The 13653-nt window shown below is 34.6% G+C and overlaps 2 protein-coding genes across 2 annotated transcripts; both read right to left on the bottom strand.

The window, feature by feature from the left end:
* Positions 1-755: 755 nt before the first annotated feature.
* Positions 756-4047, bottom strand: selenop2 (selenoprotein P2). Its single transcript, XM_048164307.1, has 5 exons — positions 3929-4047; positions 3545-3793; positions 1837-2049; positions 1532-1640; positions 756-1440 (listed from the first exon to the last, which is right to left on the bottom strand). The coding sequence occupies exons 2-5, from the start codon at positions 3763-3765 to the stop codon at positions 1150-1152; spliced, it is 834 nt and encodes a 277-aa protein (XP_048020264.1). The 5' UTR covers positions 3766-3793; positions 3929-4047; the 3' UTR covers positions 756-1149.
* Positions 4048-8454: 4407 nt separating this feature from the next.
* Positions 8455-12988, bottom strand: si:ch73-382f3.1 (uncharacterized protein LOC100151273 homolog). The gene is made up of 4 exons (XM_048163750.1): positions 12563-12988; positions 12287-12440; positions 9571-9743; positions 8455-9486 (listed from the first exon to the last, which is right to left on the bottom strand). Exons 1-4 carry the CDS (start codon positions 12710-12712, stop codon positions 9112-9114), a joined length of 852 nt encoding a protein of 283 aa, XP_048019707.1. The 5' UTR covers positions 12713-12988; the 3' UTR covers positions 8455-9111.
* Positions 12989-13653: the final 665 nt, after the last annotated feature.

The raw sequence follows: 13653 nt of genomic DNA, 5'->3' as shown, positions 1-13653 counted from the left end.
AACCCATACCTTCAACCCTTAAAGAAGTTATTTTTTACTATGAAAACCCAAAGCTGCTATCCCTTGAATATGTTGTTAATTTTTTTTTTTTTTTTTTTTATCTTGTATGCAAAATTCTTCTTTCACAAACAAAAGTGGCTTAAATCTCCCCTAAGCTTTCCTCTTTTTCTTGCTGAATTTAACTCCTTTATTTTAACCCTCAGACTTATAAATAACAAAAAAAGTGCAACATTTTTGATGCATTATGATGATTTATTTAAAGATGTGATTTAACCTAATTATTGCTTTTCTTTTCTTTATTATTTCATATTGATGTATGCAAACTCAGGATATTTGTTCTTTTAATGTATGATTATTCTTTGTAACAGACGCAATCACACTTTATTTCCCTGATCCTGTAGGCCTATGTGTGTTCAAATTTTGCAATAAAATAAATAAAATAAATAAAAATAAAAATATCATGCACAAGTGACATGACAAAAAAACAAAATATATATATATATATATATATATAGATTCGTGATGATGGAGCACTTATTGCTTTATTGGATGTAGCCTACTAGGCCAGTCCTAGCCTCATCTTTCTAGATCATTTTACAGTCTGGAAGACCATAAATGACAGCTAGCAACCATGTAAAACCAGTAGCCTACTAATTTACCAAACAAATGAATTTGTAAGTTTAGCAGTGCAGCACAAGCTGAAGGTTTTGACAGAAAAAGTAGGCTAAACACATCAGATTCTGTATGAGATCATATGATGATGGAAATTAATTTTATTCAGCTCTTTACATCTTACACCACTCTAGGTGAACACATTCACATAACATATCATATAGATAATATATTAACAAATACAAAGCAGTTATCATAATAAAGAGAATGCATTAGTTCAGCAATGTCACATATTCCTTAAAAGGAAGGTGGAAAACTGAAGTATAGTGTAAATGACTGCTTTGCTCAACATCCGTATGCAGACCCCTGACTCAGGTTTAAAGTGCACACTTCATTAAGAACAATGAGATCCAACTTAAATCCCCCTTTAAGTTCAATATATGACAAAGCTCTGTATTTACAAAAAAAAAAAATCATTTTTTTTCATTTCAAATATCAAAATACAACAATTATTGGAAAACAAAGCTGTTCTAAGATCTAATGTTCATGAGATGAGACATGAGAATGGTGGGTTGGCTCTTTTGGTGCTCGGGTCACATCTGAATAACCTGTTCTGTTTCTGTTATTTGAATAATGATGATGATGATGATGCTCATGTTGATGATGATGATGATGCTCATGTTGATGATGATGATGATGATGATGATGCTGTTTCTCATCATCTACAGGCTCTGTATTGTTAGTCAGCCTGTTGTTCTCTCCTGTGGGCTCATTTGCATTGTTTTTGGTGTTGTCAGAGCCTTCTGATATGGAGAAGTTGGCATTTAGCTGAAAGAGAGTTTAAATAAATGAACATTTGCAAACATTTAATAAACATGGCACTTTCCGAAGCTGTACATTGTCGAATAGTGTCACTCACTGAGCAGTTGCATATATCTTTGTGGTATGTAGCCCTAATGGCAGCTTCTATATAAGGGTAGTGAAGAAAGCTGTAGGGCAGGACAATGTGGAAGGTGAGATATCCACATCTATGCAGAAAAGAAATACAAAAGAATGACCATGACAGTGAACACAATAAACAAGCTTGAGAAAATAACTCAGAAATTCTTTCTTTTGGGGATCGAGCCTGCATATGAATACAAAAAAAACCATGTGACCTTAAAGGGAAACTAGTCAAACTGGTCATATTAGTGTGTACTGGATTTAGAAGTGTTTTGTTCATACCTGTCATACACTAAGAAATCATCCTTGTCTCCGTCCAAGAGCGCCCAGACATCGTTTTGCAGTGGGCTCTGCTGATACACAGGGATGCCCTCTGCCGTCCTCCTCTTCAGCTCCCAGTACATGGCTCTGGACTGCGCATCCTGCTCGTTGACGACCAGGAATGATATGTTAGTCAGCTTGCCATTGACCAGCTTGTCACGCAGGTCTCCCAACCTTCCGAACCAACAGGAAGAGAACACAAGCAAGGATTCAGTTGACTGAGAAATTTACCAAGATAATTCATATTATATACTGTTACAAAACAAAACTGTCCCTTTAAATGAGAAAGGTCAGTCAACACAACGGCTGTCATTTGTGTCCCTCATATACATTTGCGTGAAAAGAAAAGTTTGTTAAAAGATCAAATTTACCATTGATATTTATTTATTTATTTATCCTTTATACATAAACAGATTACAAACACATACAACCAGAAATATAAGAAAGAAAAAAAAAAAAAAGGGGGGGGGTCTTATCCAGCATCATATGCAAAAAAATAAAAATTAAAAATCCGCAAAACATTCACATGTTTCCTTCAGGTAGGATTCCAATAGGTTTCTAAAAATATTTAAAGATGGGAGTGCTTCTAACTTCATAGTTTTTTTAGAAATACTGCATTTGTTATACCTTGAACTGTAGCTTTAAGAGTTTTTTAGGCAATAATGTAGTTGTTTAGACCTGAAATATGTGACTCATATTTAATCATAGCGACCTATTTTACAATTTGTTTAGACGTTTTCGGAGATGCGAGCTCCAGGCCGTCAGCAGCCGTTCAGTGCTCGTGTACCCGCCGAGAACAGCTTCATCTGGGCTAGTGTTTCAGGGATTTGCTGCTGTCTCTTATAGTGGTTAAACATGAGATATAATTCATTTTGGGTACATAAAACTGGCAATCTTTGGTCTTATTAATCTATTAGTTGTTCCTGAGCAAATAGAATTGGGCTATGTTAAATTTAATAATAAGAGCTGAAGACTGAATTGTACAATTGTGTTTATTTTCTATTGTCATTTATAATGGCTATTGTTGTTCAATAAATATTATTTATATAAATAATATATTGTATTTGGTTTTGAGAAAGGGTCCATTTGAGCGTCCAACAAAAATTCTACCACTAGTCCATCAGGACAATCTAATTCTGACAATATATTGCATTATTAAGTAGATGTAAGGATGAAACTATCATATTAAACATGAGGTCTATGTCAATAAATTTTGTGCCTTTATTATTGTAATAATACAATTACAACCCCCCCTGATATATCGCACGGCTACGAGTGTGATATTGCTCATATACAGTATATATATATATATATATATATATATATATATATATATATATATATATATATATATATATATATAATACATTAATACATTCATAAATAAAAGATAAAGATAAAACTATCCCATTAATAATAAAACTGTAATAATTGCATCATCATCTTTTTTCAGAATGGAACGTTAAAAGTCACCTATTTTATTACTTATGTTTCTCTATCTCAAAACGTTAACCTTGTTACAATGATTTTGTATAGTAAACAATTAAAACGTGTAGAAATATCAGCATTAGGTCTCTTTCTAATATAGCACCTTTAGCAAGTTTCTTTCCTTGTTTGCTTAAAATTTGCCAAAAAATTACACAAAATTACACAGCACAAGATTTCTAACCTGGCAGCCTGCGTGAGACAGAAATGTCAGCTCGCTTTAAGAAGAGCCACGATGACTACATTTCCCACAAGGTCCTTCATCGGAGTCTTGCCATCGATCTCCCACTGTGGGGCAGGCTTACAGATCCTGGAGCCAGTGCTTTCCTTCTCCACAAACAGTGGTGAAGCTCCCAGCAGAGCTGGAAATGCAGACAACCACAGAGCCCAGAGAGCCTGCATCATGCCTGCTGAACTTCACCCACTGCAACAGCTACAACAATCAGTTCCTCAAGTTAATATACTAAAATACTACTTTGATGTGTCATTAGTTTGACATCTTAATTTTATCGCATACAAACACTAACAAAAAAGCAAAACTGACAGGAGGACATAGAGTTGCACAAACCTGAAGCTCTGTCTCTAAGCCTTCTCTGGATCAAAAATACAGAAATGAGGAAAAGTCGACTGTCCACACGTTTAAAGGTCTCTTCTGGACAAACCCTCCCCCTGAACAAACAGAACAAACCAGTAAGAGAGTGGATTTTTGGACTGGCGTACTACAAAGTTTTCTTTCGTGTGTGTGGGTGATCTAAGACAAATAAGAAACACAAATACACTCTGGCTGACATCTTGAGTGTTTTTATATAGAAAACATTTTGTGTCATATGCTGCATGGGTGAATATAACATCAGTTAATAAAAGATTGCAGTTTTCTGTATATGCTTTTACAATACACGGCTTGGGAAAGTTGGAAATCATGTTGGATCAGTCATATGTCCCTTTGAACCTATAAAAGTGTCCAAATGCCATTTTAACGCTGATGCAATGCTTTGACTGACCTCTCGGATTAATTTAGTTTAAGGAAAGGTTTAAATTAAAATGCAAAGAGTGTCTTAAAATCTTAGGTCAGTTCATAAGTGTTGTATAATTTCCTTCTCTCTGCCAAATGTCACTGTTTGCTTGAGCTAAACATTCAGTGATCATATCATCTGAAAAACAAGTGCACGTCTGTAAATCTCCTGTCCTGTTCAAATGATGCAATGGATCCTTCAGTCTCCAGTGTTTACCAATTACTATACAGCTTTGTTGAAAAGTAATTTAGCAAGGATATTATTAAAATCTATAAGAATATACTTGTCTGCTCATACCTTTCCTTTAAAAATCATAAGAACATCACAGGAACTGCAGCATACTAAATAAATAAATAAATTAGAGGCTTTTTTGTCTAGCTTCACTGTATGTACACAAAACTAAACAATCTGAACACTCAAGAAAACAATCTTGAAAGATCTTATATCATCTAATGGACTGAGGAATTGATTTTAGTTTTGCAAACAGCAGTGCTTCATCCTTGAAATGATTGGGCCAAAGTACACACTTTAATCCATGGAGCAACAACCTTTAGGACACATTTAAAATATCTGAGCAGAAATGAGCACCAACACAAAAAAAATAACTCTTACAACACATAGCCCCAGTTTCACAGACAACGCTTAAGCCCTAGATTAAAATGCATTTTGTGCTGTTTTAACTGTAAGCAACTTGTACTGACATATCTTAAAATCCTGACTTAATCTAAGCCTTGTTTGTGAAAACAGGCCCTAGTATCCACCTTATTTTTTTAGCGTGGAAGTAAGGTGTTTTCTGTGAATGTGCGAGACTTCCGATTTATTAACCGCTATAGGGAATTAATGAGAAGAATATCAAAGTGCAGTAAACTGTAACCATTCCACCGAATGGGTAACATTTGTGTCCCCAGGACATTGTATGTATAAATATGTATGAAAATTAACTCTAAAATACATTTTATTATTAAGCAAAATGTCCTGAACATCACTCTAACTGCAAATTTAAAATATATAATTTAAAACATTATTAAAAACTACTCAGAACACTAAAAAATAGCATTTGTTGCATGTCCCCACTATCTAAACCTAAACGTTATTAAAATCTTTCAGAAATCTTATTATTTTTGCCTTGTTGTGTGACTCCATATACTATCTTTGCTAAACAAAAAGAAATTTCATGAAAAATCCATAATATATTATATAAAATACACATTTTAGTCATGTCCCTATGTTTTCACTCAGTCCTGTTACCTTCACACATTTCCCCCTCTAAAAATCTTGGAACATGCCCACATGACACATTTTCAACAGGAAGTTGCATCATCTGGATCTTATGCAGGCCATGAGAAGACCAAAAGTAAGTCCTCTCATTTTAAAGGTGCCCAAGAATGCTTTTTCACAAGATGTAATATAAGTCTAAGGTGTCCCCTGAATGTGTCTGTGAAGTTTCAGCTCAAAATACCCCATAGATTTTTTTTTATTAATTTTTTTAACTGCCTATTTTGGGGCATCATTAACTATGCACTGATTTTTTCAGCGCGCCGCCCCTTTAATTCGCATGCTCCCTGCCACACGAGCTCTCGATTATATTACAGCACATTTACAAAGTTCACACAGCTAATATAACCCTCAAATGGATCTTTACAAGATGTTCGTCATGCATGCTGTATGCATGCTTCAAATTATGTGAGTAAAGTATTTATTTGGATGTTTATATTTGATTCTCTATGAGTTTGAGGCTGTGCTCTGTGGCTAACGGCTAATGTTACACTGTTGGAGAGATTTATAAAGAATGAAGTTGTGTTTATGAATTATACAGACTGCAAGTGTTTAAAAATGAAAATAGCAACGGCTCTTGTCTCTGTGAATTCAGTAAGAAACGATGGTAACTTTAACCTCATTTAACAGTACATTAGCAACATGCTAATGAAACATTTAGATAGACAATTTACAAATATCACTAAAAATATCATGCTATCATGGATCATGTCAGTTATTATTGCTCCATCTGCCATTTTCACTGTTGTTCTTGCTTACCTAGTCTGTTGATTCACCTGTGCAGAACCAGACGTTACTGGCTGCCCTTGTCTAATGCCTTTCATAATGTTGGGAACATGGGCTGGCATATGCAAATATTGGGGCGTACACCCCGACTGTTACGTAACAGTCGGTGTTATGTTGAGATCCGCATGTTTTCCGGAAGTCATTTAAACAAATGAGATTTACATAAGAAAGAGAAAGCAATGGAGTTTGAAACTCAATGTATGTATGTCTTTTCCACTGAACTCTTGTTATTCAACTATGCCGAGGTAAATTCAAATTTTGAATCTAGGGCACCTTTAATATCTGTATAATTGATGAAATTGTAACTATGACTGAGAAGGTCAATCTCAACATACTGTCCTGATACCTAAATTATTTCTTAGATGTTATTTGTTTATTTTAAAAATATTAACTTTAGGTAAGTCACTAGCATTTGCTTAGTGTCCTCATGCTATTAGCATGTACCCCATGTTGCCATATGTCGTGTATTTGATCATTTTTTGCTTAAAAACTCAATCCTGTTACTTTCAGTCCTGTTACTCATATGAAAAATAACAGGAGTGAGTAAAAGTAAGAGGAATTAATAGAGTCCTCTGTTTTGTTGATTTAATTTTGTGAATATTAGTTGATATAATACTATTCACCTGTATCATGAGTTTTACAGTTGAAATTACTTAAATTGTAGACTTTTAGGATTAGATTTACAGTGTGAATACCATACTTGCAGGGAGCCACTCCACCACAAATGACTTAATCTTTTTGTCTTTCTCTTTCTTATCTTTTGTAGAAGATGGAGAGAACCTATACTATGCAGTTGCCAGAAACACCCACCCATAGCATACTGCAAGGGAAGGAGGGAAACACACCCGCAACCCTTTCTTCCCCCCCCTTTTTGTTTTTTCTCTCCTTCTTTCTCTTTCCACCTCCTTCGCTGTGATGTACTACGAGCACATAGCACATCCCTTCAACACAGAAATCTCACTCACACACATGCATACACGGCTATGCACACACTCTTTCTCACACACATATGGACACTCATTCCTGTTACCCAGTGTTCATTCCTGTTACAAAGTGTTCATTCCTGTTACTAAATTTATTTATTTTTCTAAAAAATAAAGTTAAACCACTGTTTTTATCAGTTTTATTTGGTCCATCATTTATACAACTGTTAAATAAATTAAATTATTTAAAAAAAAAGGTATACTTGAGGCTTCTGTCTTCTTTTAAAAAAAATTTTTTTGCGTTTTTTATTAAAATACACCTTGCCTTAATATAAAGTGATTTTTTGTCACAAATATCAGTTATTTGAACAAATAACCAACCATTTCTTTAAAATAAACACTTTCTTGAGGTGAATACAAAGGAATTAATTGACATGCTTTTAAACATGCTTTTTAAATGGCACATGAGTTTTGGTAACAGGGCTGAGAAAACATGCATCCATCTTCTGCAAGTTGCCTGAGATTGACCAATACGAATTTTGAATAGTTAAATATGTGTAGTATTAGATTCAGTGTTGAATAAATATAAAAAAATAAAGTTTAATTTTGAAGAGTTTCAACAAGCAAATGTTACCCATTGGGTGGAATGGCCCAAAACTGTTTGCGCCACAAACCAGCGTGTTTAGAATTAAGACAATGCATCAAAATAATGGTAAGAAATACCAATTTTCAATATTAAGCAGCATAACAAGCTGTTTTGTAGTACAACTAAAAATAACCGGAAGCGAATGACACCAGACGTCACACATTAAATTTACCGCGCCCACTCTAACCTGAAAAAGATCGATATCCATTTTTTAAAAAATATATATATTTTTCATTTATTTAAAGTGCTTTAATCCCTACATGTTCCTCAAATGTCTTTAATAATGTGTTTGTGTGTGAACATCTCAGTAAAAAAACTTTGCCTTAAAGGGATAGTCCACCAAAAAATAAAAAGATTCCGTCACCATGTCGATCAAACCTGTACGACTTTCTTTACTGGAACATAAAATAAGACACTTGACTAAATGAATACAAATGATAAAAACAGGAACTCTGGTTTGCAGACAGAAGTTTATTATTCAGATCAGTACTCTCTGTTTGGCAGCTGCATGAATCATTTGTGTGGTGGGTCTATAAATATGTGCAGTCTTTAGCTGCTAAATTCCTTCACTACACATCATAAACCAGATTTACACCACTTTAAAACAGCACCACTACCAATATACCAATTTAATATAGCTATTTTGACAGTCATATCGTCAATTATAACATTTACCCAATCTAATTTTTCACCTTCCTCTCACAGAAAGAAGCATGATCTTCTCTAATATCTTTGTCTCAGTAGCAAAAATCAAGTACAGAGTAACAACATTTGGATTTCAGGGCACATTTCATGTGTCTGTTAACAGCTGAAATTATTCCACCTAAATTTTCTCAATATGTATAAAAGGTGCAATATTTGCATCAAGGGAGTGCAACTACACAGCCAGACGTAGCAAGACCGACATATTTCTTTACATTTAATAGTGAATCAGCTCCAGACTGTTGTGGTATTTATGCAAAAGGTTTTAAAATGCAACAACAACAAAAACAACAACCTAAAATAACTTAAACCAGTAAACAAACATCATCTGTGAGTCCTGCCGTTGTTTCGCCTTTGGCTGGTTTAACAGTTAAGCATCAGTGCAGTTTCTTACAAACACCGTGTTTCAGGTCATGACCCCAATCAGTCCTTCATCGCTCGTCACGTTGCCCTCTGGACTGTCACAAGCTGTTATGATGCCCAGGCCAAGCTCTGCCAGTTCGTCCTGCATACTTGTGGTCACCATCATTTTGGGCTCCAGGCGATTGCACAGCGTCCTGTAAGAAGGCAGGGGGTAGCCCAGTTCCCTGAGGTACTCGTATCCTTTAACCCCTACTGCACAGCGGATTTTTCGGGCTGTCAGTAAAGTGTCATGGGACCACACTGCCCTCCGAGAACGTTTGGCTAATGTTAGGGCACGAATCTGATCCTCAAACAAGAACACCTGCAGCCCCTTTTCTATTTTACTCAGTTTGTAAAGACGTTTCTTCATCTCCTCTGCCTGTGTAAAAAAAACAGAAATGACAAAATGTTACCAGTGTTTTCAATCGCTAATATTCTTATGACTCATAGGAATGAACGTTACCTCTCTCTGTAGTCTGACTGTGTGCTGCTGTTGCTGCTCTAGCTTGGTTTTATAATGCTGGCAGAGAGAACAGGGTCGCTCTTCCTCTGCCCTCTGAACTCCATCCTCCTCTGAATCCACAGGGGGCTGTCGGCGGGCATAACCATGATCCCCCATGTTCAAGTCCTTTTCCACTACAATAAAAACATAATTCATATTTATATGCAACAAAAAAAAGTGACCTTAAAGGGATTGTTAATCCAAAAATTACTCATATTATATAGTCCAGTGCTGTATAAAGTTTAACAGATCACAAATAAATGATAAAATAATTTTTAATTACTTACAGATGCATTCACATCTAGGCATGTGACGGTATCAGATTTTCATGTTGCGATAATTGCTTAAGCTTTTATCACGGTCAAATAAGTTGCGAAAAAAGTGTTGTGATAGTATAACAGGTTTAAGAACTCTTTTTCTTACGTATAAAAAAAACTCAGAACATTTAAATACAATAACAGTACAGAAATTATAAAGTAAAATGTTTCAAGCAGATTAAAGTGCAAAATAATTATAAAGAACAACAGGAAACACTATATAAGGTCTCATTATTTAACGTTAGTTAATGCATTAACTAAGATTAAGAATGAGCAATAGCTACATTTGTTACAGAAGGTATTATTTTTTATTAATATTAGTTAAAAAAATAAAACTGATCATTGTTAGTTATAGCTCCATTAAATAATAATTACAACTTTTGACTTTAGTAATGTTAATAAACATTAACTAGAAATTAACATTAACTAAAATTGCTATTAGATGCTAATAAATGCTATAATAAAAGTATTTTTTCATTGTCAGTTTGGTAATAATGAATTAACATGTTAACTATTGAAGCCTTATGTTATCAAGTGTTACTGAACAATAACAAATAATCAGAAAATGTTCAATCATTATAGGGCATGTTGTAGTCCATATTAAAATATAAATATGTTTAAGTTTGAAAATAAATAGCCAGTATGTATTAAGTATTTGGTGCTGTGATGAACAACATTGCGAATACAAAAAAAAAAAATATGAATGGCTGTTTGAAGCATTTTAAATACTGTAGTACCGCAGCTGCTTTGTTAACAGGGTTTCCGGGGTAACCGCTGCATTTCTGCTGTCAGAGAGTGAACGTGAACTTTCATTCAGCGCATCTCTTTCACTCGTTCTGCTTCTCATGCACGCTGGGTTTGTTTACATAGTGCGCGTGCCTCTTTGACGCCGCATACAGTGGTGTTGTGGATTTCATACGGTTGATAGGTAAAGTAATCTTAAAATGTAAAATAAAAAATAGAATAATTCGTAATAAATAATAATTCATGGTATTTTGAGTTGCCCACGATAGCAATATTGTGTATATTCATTATCGTGATATATCGTATTACCGAATAATTCACATCAAAGGAGGTTTTCAAATATATACAAATAAATACATTTGTTGCTTTTAACATTTTTTTTTAAATAAAATTTTCAGGGAAATGGCTCAAATATACAGAGCCCTGGTAGAACATGAGGTGGGAGGAACAACTATTTGAATGCTGGAAATTAATGCTGGAAACCATTGGCGCCGATTTATGTTCCTGTCAGGTTTTTTTTATAATAGAGTTAAAGGTGCTCTAAGCAATCCTGGGTGGAGTAACTTCCTGTTGACGTTCAAAGTGTTGTCAAACAAAACAGAGGCTAGCTAGACCCTCAAGGGAATGCAATACTTTTGTGAAAGAATGCAAAGGTTTTGTGAGCGAATGCAAAGTTTATCAGGGAAATCCAATACTTTTGCTAGAGAACGTAAAAGTTTTGCAAGTGAAAGTAAAAATTTCACAAGAAAATACAAAATATCTCGAGGGAATGCAATACTTTTTTGTGAGCGAATGCAAAGTTTCTTGGGGGAAACGCAATACTTTTGCGAGAGCACACAAACTTTTAATGCACGAATACAAAGTTTCTCAGGGAAAAGCAATACATTTGTTAGAGAATGAAAAAGTTTCGAGAACAAAAGCCAAGTTACACAGTCAAATGTACTACTAAGTTTCGCAAGCAAACGCAAAGCATCTCGTATGCAAAGTTACTAGGGAAAATGCAATACTGCAAGAGAACGCAACAGTTTTGCAAAAGAAAGTAAAGTTTCTCAGGGAAATGTAATACTTTGCATTTGCTCGCAAAACTTTTGCATTCTTTTGCAAAGTCTCTCGGCAGAAATGCAATACTTTAGCAAGAGAAAGCAAAAGTTTTGCGAGCAAAGGCAAAATATTTTGGGGGAACGCAACGCAATACTTTTGCAAAAGAACACAAATGTTTTGTGAGCAAATGCAAAGTTTCTCAGGGAAATGCAATACTTTTGCTAGAGAACACCAAAGATTTGCGAGTGAATGCAAAGTATTTTGGGTGATAGCAATACTTCAGCAAAGAATGCAAATATTTTGTGAGAAAACGTAATACTTCTGCTAGAGAACACAAATGTTTTGTGAGCGAATGGAAAGATTATACTGGAAACGCAACACTGTGAGAGAACGTAAAAGTTTTGTGGGAGAACGCAACGCTTCTCTGGGAAACACAATACCTTTGCAAAGGAACACAAAAGTTTTGCCAGTGCAAAAATTACATTGCAGAATAGCATTGAAATATAATTTTTCCTCCAATCTCATATTTTCTCTATTACCTTGTCCCCTTAGGGGCACCATTATAATAACTTTACCTGGCTCATTTTTAACAGGTAACACTACTTGAGGGGTGACAGGAGAGGGAGGGTCGGGTACATTGAAGAGTGTGGGGATTGCGTTTGGTTTGAGTTTCCTTCCCCCTGCTGGTGATCTGGCGATCTCCTCAAACTGGCTTTCCTCAAAGTGGTCCTGTCATGGAAATAAAGCTTTATGGCAAGAATATAGATATACAGTTATACCAAGAGGATACCAGAAGAATGACTTAATTGTTTTCTTCTGCAGAATTTAATACTGGCATGCTTTTCACTTGCCTGGCACAGTCTGGAGCAGGGAGTTGGTACAAAGTCACGCCGACAGTTTACAAGCCACTTTCTCATGCGCACGGGGTCTTTCGGGAAGCGAAAGAGCTGCTTTCCAATAGTTGTGGAGTTCGAGCAGTTTGGAGCGGAGCATCCACCCATTTTTATTTATATTCGCCAAATGTTTAACTTACCATCTGGCCAAAACAACAATGACACGTAGCGGTTTGCTAGCAGAGGACTTAGCAGGTGTATTATTAAAGAGACTCTAGACGTCAGAAAAAGAGATAGCACTTGTTTTAGCAGATGCAAGCGATGACTTTACGGGCGGTCTCTTTAATGAATTGAGCAGAAAATGCCAGTATATTTTACTAGTAAGTGAAATGCAGAGTTTGTTTGAGCCAAAATGGCGCCGGTAGGCGACTTGATTACGTATTATGTGAGAGTTGACTTTAGTTTTGCCTGTATAAAATTCGTTCACATTTAGCAAATGTATATAAAGTAAATAGTTTTTTATGCGCAACACACATAAATTGTGACAAATATATATATTAATTAGTTAAAATAATAGTTTGTCTTATGTTTTTTTTAATTAACGATGAAAAACAATCGTTCAAAATAGTTTTTACCATTGCAGTACGCCATACATTCCTCATTTTAAGCTCATTAATAGTATATTAATAGTAAATAGTGTTCGGATTAATAGTATTTTTTTTATTATTGTATTTAGTTCAGTAATAACAGTTAAAAATTACACAGCATCATTGCCTATAACAGTTCAGAGAATGTGAACAACAACAATAAAACAAACAAAAAAAGTTAACACATGAGCAGTTACATAAATTTGAAAAGCTTTTTGTATAACATTGTATTTTTATATTGTATTGGGTTTTTTTTGTATTTTGTGTTCTTATGTTCGAAACGTACTCATGTTTTTTACAGTATTACAGAAGGTAATTTATGACTTATGGCTAAACTTACATAGCGGTGAATGGGAGACTGCATTAAATATATATATATATATATATATATATATATATATATATATATATATATATATATATATATATATATATATATATATATATATATATGTGTGTGTG

Source organism: Megalobrama amblycephala, linkage group LG17, assembly GCF_018812025.1.
Source record: "Megalobrama amblycephala isolate DHTTF-2021 linkage group LG17, ASM1881202v1, whole genome shotgun sequence".
Taxonomy (NCBI): Eukaryota; Metazoa; Chordata; class Actinopteri; order Cypriniformes; family Xenocyprididae; genus Megalobrama; species Megalobrama amblycephala.
The sequence above is the reverse complement of the archived record's forward strand: the minus strand, read 5'-3'. Positions and strand labels throughout refer to the sequence as shown.